Source organism: Marmota flaviventris, chromosome 2 (genome assembly GCF_047511675.1).
Source record: "Marmota flaviventris isolate mMarFla1 chromosome 2, mMarFla1.hap1, whole genome shotgun sequence".
In the NCBI taxonomy this organism is placed as follows: Eukaryota; Metazoa; Chordata; class Mammalia; order Rodentia; family Sciuridae; genus Marmota; species Marmota flaviventris.
In genome coordinates this window covers 47,004,001-47,013,045 of record NC_092499.1, presented here as the reverse complement: position 1 = coordinate 47,013,045, position 9,045 = coordinate 47,004,001, and the positions used below count along the sequence as shown (strand labels likewise).

Genomic DNA, 9,045 nt, shown 5'->3' with positions numbered 1-9,045 from the left:
TGTGAGTTTTCTGCTATGGATTATAGCTGCAGTAATTATATAATACATCTTTAGTCATAATTTTGTGCTTTCTTATATTTTGAATCCTATCCTTTTAATTATTCACAATTAGTAATTTTAAAGTTTTTTCATTAATATTACTGGACTTTGTTTTAATGTTGACATTTAAAACCCCTGGATAATGATCATAGGCATTTGAAGTAGTTTATATGGCACTTCTTGACCTTCGTCCAAAGCTGAACCTCCTATCAGTTGTACACAAATTCTGCTCCTTTATTATAGCTCCAATCCTCTTTCTCAACCTAGGAGAAGCTTTATAGGCATTACCTTTAATTCAGAAACAAGTCATTAGGAAATACTGGCACTTTTTGTTTTGTTGTAGTACTGGGGATAGAATCCAAGGGTACTCAACCACTGAGTTAAATCCCCAGCCCTTTTAATTTTTTTATTTGAGACAGAGTCTTGTAAAATTACTGAGGCTGGCCTAAAACTTGTAATTCTCCTGCCTTAGTCTCCTGAGTATCTGGGATCATTAGTACTGTTTATCAGTACCAGATTCTTAAAACATTCCTTCTGACACTTCAGTGACATTGCATAATTCCTCGTGACTCCCAGTGAGGAGGATCACTTTAGTAGTCATTAAAATGCATTGGGAAGGAAGAAACAAAGGATAAAAAATGAGGTTCTCTTCCCTACCATACTGGAGAGTAAACCTTTGTTTTTATTCTCTGCCTCAGTTCTCCTTACACACAAAAATGAAAGCTATAAGAAGTTTTCATGGAAATATTAGTAAGTTTACTATTATTGTTTTGAGAATTTCAATCCAAAAAAAAAAAAAAAAATAGGATGGAGGGAACTGGGTGGTGGTGTATACCTGTAATCCCAGTGACTCAGGAGGCTAAGGCTTGGAATCACAAATTCCAAGCCAGCATCAAGCAACTTACTGAGACTCTAAAAGGAAGGGAATGTGGCTCAGTAGTTCAATCCTTGATACCAAAAAAGGGGAAGAAAAAAAAAAAAGGGGCCAGGGTTGTGGCTCAGTGGTAGAGTGCTTGCCTAGCATGAGTGAGGCACTGGGTTCGATCCCCGGTACCACATAAAAATAAAAACAAATAAAATAAAGGTATTGTGTCCATCTACAACTTAAAAAAAAAAAGCATGGAGGGCTTGGCAATACAAAGGAATTCAAAAGTGGATGACCTGGAATGTAGGCTGAGGAGTTGATCATTATTTTATGGAGGCTTGTAAAGATGTAAAGATTATTGAGTAGGGCAGTAGTAGTATTATCACCAATATCCAAGTCTTAGGAGGAAAACTGGCAGTAGTGCGTAGAATAAAGAAAACGCAAAAAATAAAAGTTAGGATATTATTAAAGGTCCAGATAAGGGATGCTGATGGAAGTGGGAGAAATGGGACCAATTCAAGAAATATGAAGAGAATCAATTGTAGAAGCAATAGCATTTCTCTGGATGTGAGGACAGAGAGGAAGAATTTGAACAGGACTGAGGTTTCTAGCCTGAATATTGTTAGATGCTGATACCATCAACTGAATGGAAGCACAGAGATTGCGAGTGTGTGTGTGCGCACACACACACACACACGCGTGTGTGTTTGTTCGCAAGAGGTGAGTGTATGGCAGGGGTTGGGAATGATTTATCTTGAAGTTTCTGTGGATACCGTGTAGTGCTATCTGGCTGGACAGCTGGAGTAGGTCTGGGGAAACTTCTTCCTAGAAAGGAAAGGAATACTCTTGTAATGAGAACAGCTCACTTTTATAATGCTCAGACATTAGCGCCCCAAACCCTGAGGTAGTTATTACCTAGCCAGTAGTAAAAGCTTGATTATAGCCCCTGCTTACTGTATGAAGGCCCTTAGTTCCCACAACTTCCATAGGCAATGTGATATTAATTGTGATTAATTATCGTGTGGCTCATTACAGAGACCAGATTGAAAGGTTTCTCTCTGGAGCCCTTAGGGCAAGGGAACTAACTGGACAGCACCCTGGGTGGCCTTCGGCCCTTCTCGGATCAGAGCTCACTAGCCGCTAGCTGTCACCAGCTGGGTCTGGAGCTTGGAACCCTCCCTGACTTGGGGGCTTTCAAATGTGCCAAGGTACCGGCGTCCTTCTCCCTTCCTGGCACACCCTTCCAGTCGCCTTAGAGCGGGACGGGGCGGGTCTCCAAGGCCCCGCCCCCAGACCCCACCCCGCCCCACCCCCTGCCGCCGGCTCCCTCGGGCTGGCAGTGTGTTCGCGCCTGCGCTGGTCCTCGTCTCGGAGCAGCCATGATGGTGGGTGTTCTTAGCGGCGCCGAGCCCCGGGCGCGCGGTGGGGGTGTCGGGCGCGGGGCGGGCGCGGGGACCGCGCCGGCCTGGCACTAATGTCTCCTTTTGTGTCTTCCCCACCTCATCTTCTTCCTCGGCGCGCTCGGCCCGCCGACCCAGCAGGAAGGCCTGGACGATGGCCCCGACTTCCTCTCGGAGGAAGACCGCGGAGTAAGTTCTGTCTCGTCTTCTTGCGGAATCCGCCCTGCCCTGCCTCAGCCCCCGGGTGTTATTATTGAGTAGGGGTCTCCACCCGCGCTGCGCACGTCTGGGTCGTAGTCCTTTGGATTTCCTCGCCGCATCGCGCCCCGCCCTCTTGCAGCCCTTCCTCCCTGAGGGCCGCTCTGTTCCTGATTTCCAGAGGACCCGGGGCGGCTTTCTTTTCTCCAGTCCCAGATCCTACCCTTCAGTGAACCTCCTCCCCTTCTCCCAGCAGGGTGCAGGTAGGGAAATGGAGGTGGAGGCCAAGCTGCTATGCTTCCACTCTCTCGTCACTTAGGCCGAGAAAACCCGTCCTCAGACCTTCCTTGGCGGCACCCTCAATCTTCCCCCGTTGTGAACCTCTCGAACCCTCTCCTACCCACCCTTCTCTTTCTCGAGCAGATATAGTACAGGTTTATTCTACATTACCCTTTTGCAAGGATTTTCACAGTCGTCAAACCTCAACTGTTCTTCAGCGTCCTACCAGATTTTTACAAAGTGCTGGTAGCCCATGGTATCTTTACTTTTTCTAACATCAAAAACAAACAAAGCCCCATCTTTTGCAGGGTTCCCTGGTATCTCCCTCAGCTTTATTGAGGTATGGCTGACAATAATAATTGTGTATATTTAGGATGTACAACGTAATATTTTGACATATGTATACATTGTGAAATGATTACCCTGTCAAGCTAATTAACATATACCTCACTTCGAGTAATTGCCAGTTTACTTTTTTGATGAGAACCCTTCAGATATACTCTCAGTAAATTACAAGTATTCTTTTACTTACAGTCACCAGGCTGAAAATTAGAACTCCAGAATTATTTAAATTATTGAAAGTTTGTACCCTTTGACCAATCTGACCAATCTCTCCTCTTTCCTCCAACCCTTCCCCCACCCCCTGCCTCTGGTAACTACTATTCTACCTTTGGTGTTAAAGGCCTTCTAGATTCCAATTTCTCTCAACTCTGCTTCCGATTGCCTTGAGCAAAGAATGGTAATGTGTATGGTGCCTTGTACAAATGAACATCGAAAAATATTGATACATGATAATTGCTGCTCAGCAAAGTGTCCCTGGTTCCTTCACATTATCCATCTTAGATAATGTGAGAGCTACATCTTTAGTGGGTTTTTGGTAGGGGGTAAAATTTTGTTAGCTGTTTTTGCTGTATTTAATGAAATGAGGTGGTAAGTATTAAGCTTTCAAATAATAAGATGCAGAGGATGCTGCATATTTTTATGAATGATCAATTAATTAATAATTTTCTCATTTTACACAAAATTTAGGATTTTTGGTTAGTGCAAAAGTTTGTAGAACTTCTAGTTTCCAAAATTTCTTTTCAGAGAACTATAAAATGAAATGGGTATGTGCAAATGTATATGTATCTTCTGGGATAAGAGAATTATGTGAGCATTTGCAAATTATATTTTGGATTTTAAAATAGGGGAAACCAACAGAGCTACTAATGAAATTAAATGAATTGATAATAGTGCAATTAAACTGATTTTTTTTCTAAAAATAAAACATGACCTTCATTATTTAGATAACTTTGTGTTTATGTGATTACATGAAAAGAGCAAATAGGATTTTTTTTAAATTAAGATCTGTTTGATAAAACTACTAATTTTTGGAGCATTTACATTGATGATGTGAAAAGTAGAATATTTTCTGGTAAATATTTGTATTCATAACTTTATGCCTTTGTAAGATTTCCCTATAGGACTGGAAACACTTAAGTAATATGTCTGCGTTTTTCAATTATTACAAAATTCAAGGGGAAGAAGACAAAGAGCATGCCTGACTAGGAGGTTCTTATAGAATCTTGGAGATGAAAACTTTAATATGAAATGGAAAAAAACTGGGTGGAGGATATAGCTCAGTGGTAGGTGCTTGCCTAGCATGCATTGGGTTTGATCTTTAGTACTGCAATAAAGAAAAAAAAAAGAAAGAAAAAACATAGTTATGAGTTAGAAAGTTTTTAGATGTCATGGTGAATGTGTACATATGTCCAATTTTTCCTTATTTTTGTCTTATAGAACTAGGTGAATTGAATTATAGTAATAATTATAGCTGAGCACATTGTTAAGCACTATTTTGGCATTATTTCATTAATAACATCTTTGAAGTATGCCCCTTTTATAGTAAATCCAAACCTTCCAGAAACTAAGAAAGTAGTCTAAGGTCACACAGTGAATGGGAGCTGGATTTTAAACCTAGTTACTGACATTGGAACTATTACATGTGTTTCTCAGAATGGCCTTGAAATATTTCCATCAGAATCACCTGTAGTGTTTGAAAAGCAAAACAAAAATTTATGGATCCCATGCCCTTATTAAATCAGAATCTCTTGGGGTGGGAAGACAATTTATTTATTTTTTTAAGTACTGGAGGTTTTACCCAGGGGTGCTTAACCACTGAGCCACACCTTCAGCCGGTATTTTTATGTTTTATTTTAAGACAGAGTTTCGCTAAGTTGCTAAGAACTTGCAATTCTCCTGCCTTCTTTTGAGTTACTGGTATTACAGTTGTGTGCAACCATACTGGCCCAAATAACTGCTTTTTTTTTTTTTTTTAAGTTATAGATGAACACAATACCTTTGTTTGTTTGTTATGTGGTGCTAAAGATCGAACCCAGTGCCTCACACATGCTAGGCAAGTGCTCTACCACTGAGCCACAACCCAAGCCCAAATATCTGCTTTTTACGTTAACATCCAAGAGTTTGTGTTGTGCACTGAAGTTTGATCACTGTTTCACAAAGTTACTGTGTGTTTCTTCATTTCAGGAACAGAAGTGCCCGCCCTGTTTAAATTTCCTTAAATTGTACTTGTCCTGATAGAAATAGACTGCCACAGTTAGAACTTTAAGGCATTGCAGTTTTAGTTTAGATCATCTTGTTCAGTCTTTAGGAAAGGGAGTCTTGATACAGAAAAGCATGAAATGAGTATTTGATATGAGTTGCAGAGGAAATATCCCACCTTCAAAAATAAAAAGTGTACAAAGCAGCAAGTAGGTTTTCATCATGATAATTGGATCAGAACAGAATCTTATAGCATCAAGAAAGTATTGTTTTGTGAGAAACAAATAAGTTTATAAGAACACACAGTGTTGAAAATTATTGGCCACATTTTGATCTCTTCAGCTCCATCGCAGCATAATAGATTTTTCCCCCAAATGAAGAACTGTAACATGTTATTTAGTAAACAAATGAGCCCTTTGAACTGAACACATTTTGCTGTGATGTATTTGTTAAATTAAGTGTAATACATGCCAAAGTGATGGCATAATTCTCAGCATTCGGTTCCAATTCTAAATAATATGTTTATTGTTTTAAAAAATTACTTTAGGGGCTGGGGATGTGGCTCAAGCGGTAGCGCGCTCGCCTGGCGTGCGTGCGGCCCGGGTTTGATCCCTCAGCACCACATACAAACAAAGATGTTGTGTCCGCCGAGAACTAAAAAATAAATATTAAAAAAAATTCTCTCTCTCTCTCCACCCCCCCCCCTTAAAAAAAATTACTTTAGGTGGGGTAACTATATCTTATCCTGGACTCAGTCTTCCTCCTCCCTCTGTATTCCTTATCTTCATTAATGGCCTCATTTTATAGTTGTGCAAGAAACCTCTGAATCATACATATTTTTATGTTAGAATAGTCACTGAGGTCAGTTAATTTTACCTTAGAATGTGTATCCCATCTTAAGTCTTTTCTATGGCTCCAGTTAATCTTTGCTACTTCTTGCCTGAGTTGTAGCAGTAACCATCATTTGTCCATCCTTAGCCTTTCTACTTTCTAATCCAGCCTTCACATTACGCATAGTTACATAACTGAAATCATTTAAGTCATTTCGTGAGTCAAAAGTACTTATGTTAACCTCATTCTTTTTGAAGTAAAGTCCAGATTCTTTAGGTTAGCATTTATAACTGTTTTCTGGCTGGCTTTAATATGCTGCCCCCACCCTACACATACCTTCGTCTGTTGTCATTGCCCAGTTGCACCTCTGCACTTAAATGTCTGCTTTATGCATGCATTTCCGCGTTGTGGAGTGCTTTCCTCCTCACTACCTTTTCTTTCAACACTTGGCACAGCTGTTTGCTTTTTATTTTGTACATGCACAGCATTTAGTTTAAACACATTCCACATTTATTAATAGTTTTTTTTTTCCCAATAAAAATGTGACATAGAGCTGAGCATCATGGCCCAAACTTGAGGCAGGAGGACTACTCAAGTTCAAGGCCAGCTTGGGCAATTTAGTGAGACCTGGCTCAAAAATAAAAAGGATTAGGATGTAACTCAGTGGCAGAGTGCCTAATATGTGCAAGGCCCTGGGTTGGATCCCCAGTACCACCACGGAAAAAGTAATATGGTATTCTCTGAGGCTAAAAAGATGAATAGGACAAGGTTCTTGCCCTGAGATCATAACAGTGCAAGGAGGAAGGTAGTTATTATCCCTTTTGTTAAAGTGCCTTGAGCACAAAGAAGAGAGTGTTTAACTTTGGGGACAGGGATAGTAAAAGACACAAGTTACAGGCTTGTATTGCATTGACTGTGTGGTAGGGACTATGTGTATTGACTCGGTTCTCAAATCTGTATGGGAAGTAGCTGCTGCTGTTCCTATTTTGGATAGGAACAAAGGTTTAAAAAGATTAAATAACTTCTCAAGGTCATACAGCCAGTAGGACTTGCAGTCAGACACTGTTGGTTTAGCTCTAGGGTCTGGTTTCGTTTCTTTTCTGTCACATCCTCACCCCCTTTTATTTTTTATTTTGAGACAGGGTCTTACTAAGTTGCTTTAAGTTCTCACTAAATTGCTGGGGCTGGCCTCAAACTTGTGATCCTCCTGCCTCAGCCTTCAGAATTGATGGAATTACAGGCATGTACCACCATGCTGGGCTGGGTTCTTAACCTCTTATCATCAATTGGGCTGTGCTGACCTTTATTTATTTATTTATTTATTTTTTTGGTGTTGTTTTTCTACTGGGGATTTAACCAAGGGATGCTCTACCACTGAGCTATAAACCCAGCTTTGTTTTGTTTTTTTTTAGTTTTGTGAAAGGGTCTCTAAATTGCTGAGGCTGGCCTCAAACTTGTCTTCTTGTCTGAGCCTCCTGAGTTACTAGAATGGATTACAGGCATGAGCCACATGCTGGCTAGCCACTTAATGTTGATTGATCAGGATTTTGTAGACTCAGGGAAGGGTGAAGGAGGACATGCCAACTAAAAGGATAACATATAGGTAATTTGGGGATTGAACCCAGGACTTTGCATATATCAGGCAAGCATTGGACCACTGAGCTACACACCCAGCCTTTTGACACAAGGTCTCACTATATTATCCAGACTGACCTTCACCTGTGATCCTCTTGTTTCAGCCTCCTGAGAATCTGGGGTTACAAGTGTGTGCCATCATATCCAGCTCATTTATGATTGTTCTCTAGCCACATTCAGCAGCTCAAATGTAAAAGCAAAAGGAAGGCCAGGCGCGGTGTCACACACCTGTAGCCCCAGCAGCTGGGGAGGCTGAGTCAAGAGGATCACGAGTTCAAAGCCAGCCTCAGCAATTTATCGATGCACTAAGCAGCTCAGTGAGACCCTGTCTCTAAATAAAATGCAAAATAGGGCTGGAGATGTGGCTCAGTGGCGGAGTGCCTTCGAGTTTAATCCCTGGTACCAAAATAAAAGAAGAAAGTTGTTGATTAAATTGATCCTGAATATGGGAATTTGTAAGCTAAGTAGGGTGAAAGAGCAGTAGTGTTAAAGGGACCAACAAGAAAGAGGTGGATCACAGAGTAGGTGCTGACAGACTGGAAATATGGAAAGGTCATAGAACTGGAGATGTCAATAATGCAAAATCATATGTATAGTAAAAGTGGCAGAAAACAAGAAGTTATTTCATTTTGTATTAAAGTTGATTGTTTCCTTGCTGCAAATAAATTCATGAAGTTGGGGCTTTTTTCTTAAGTCCTTCATAATATGTGCTGAAAAATTTATTAAAGAAATGCATATTGTTATACTGCCTAGAATCAAGGGTCTACATTTGTTCTACCAATAATGTTAACTTTTAACTTACAGGTAGACACCATTAGTACCACCCCACTGGTGATTTGTTGTTTCTAGTATGACATATGAGAGGAAATCTGGTTCAAATGTCATTTTCTAGAATATGTATAATTAAACATTAACTGCTGAGTGTATAGGGTATATACTAGTAATGGAAATATCATAGAACTTCTTATAAAAAATCGTAACTAGGCTACTAGTTAAATAGTGTGAATTTGGCCTGAATTAATGAGCTTAATGTAATTCTATCTCATGGTTTTGTTTTTCATTGATTGTATTGTAATTACCTGATTTTGGGGGGAGGGGAGGGATCCAACCCAGGGGTGCTTTACCACCGAGCTACATCCCCAGCCCTTTTTTTTTTTTTAATTTATTTTTTTAGTTATAGGTGGACACAATATCTTTATTTTTGTGTGGTGCTGAGGATCGAACCAAGTGCCTCATACATGGTAGGCGAGTACTCTA

General features: G+C 40.3%; 1 protein-coding gene across 2 annotated transcripts in view; it reads left to right on the top strand.

Annotated features, from left to right (window-relative positions):
- The first annotated feature begins 2,238 nt into the window (after window positions 1-2,238).
- The window catches only part of Snx6 (sorting nexin 6), a 61,663-nt gene continuing 54,856 nt past the window's right edge, over window positions 2,239-9,045 (top strand). Inside the window, exons 1-2 of one of the 2 annotated variants that reach the window (XM_027929547.2) lie at window positions 2,239-2,289; window positions 2,446-2,493. In XM_027929547.2, coding sequence (XP_027785348.1) covers window positions 2,284-2,289; window positions 2,446-2,493 — 54 coding nt within the window. In that variant the 5' untranslated portion in view covers window positions 2,239-2,283. Of the gene's footprint in view, window positions 2,290-2,442; window positions 2,494-9,045 lie in introns of both variants that reach the window. The other variant, XM_027929546.2, reaches the window with a different exon arrangement.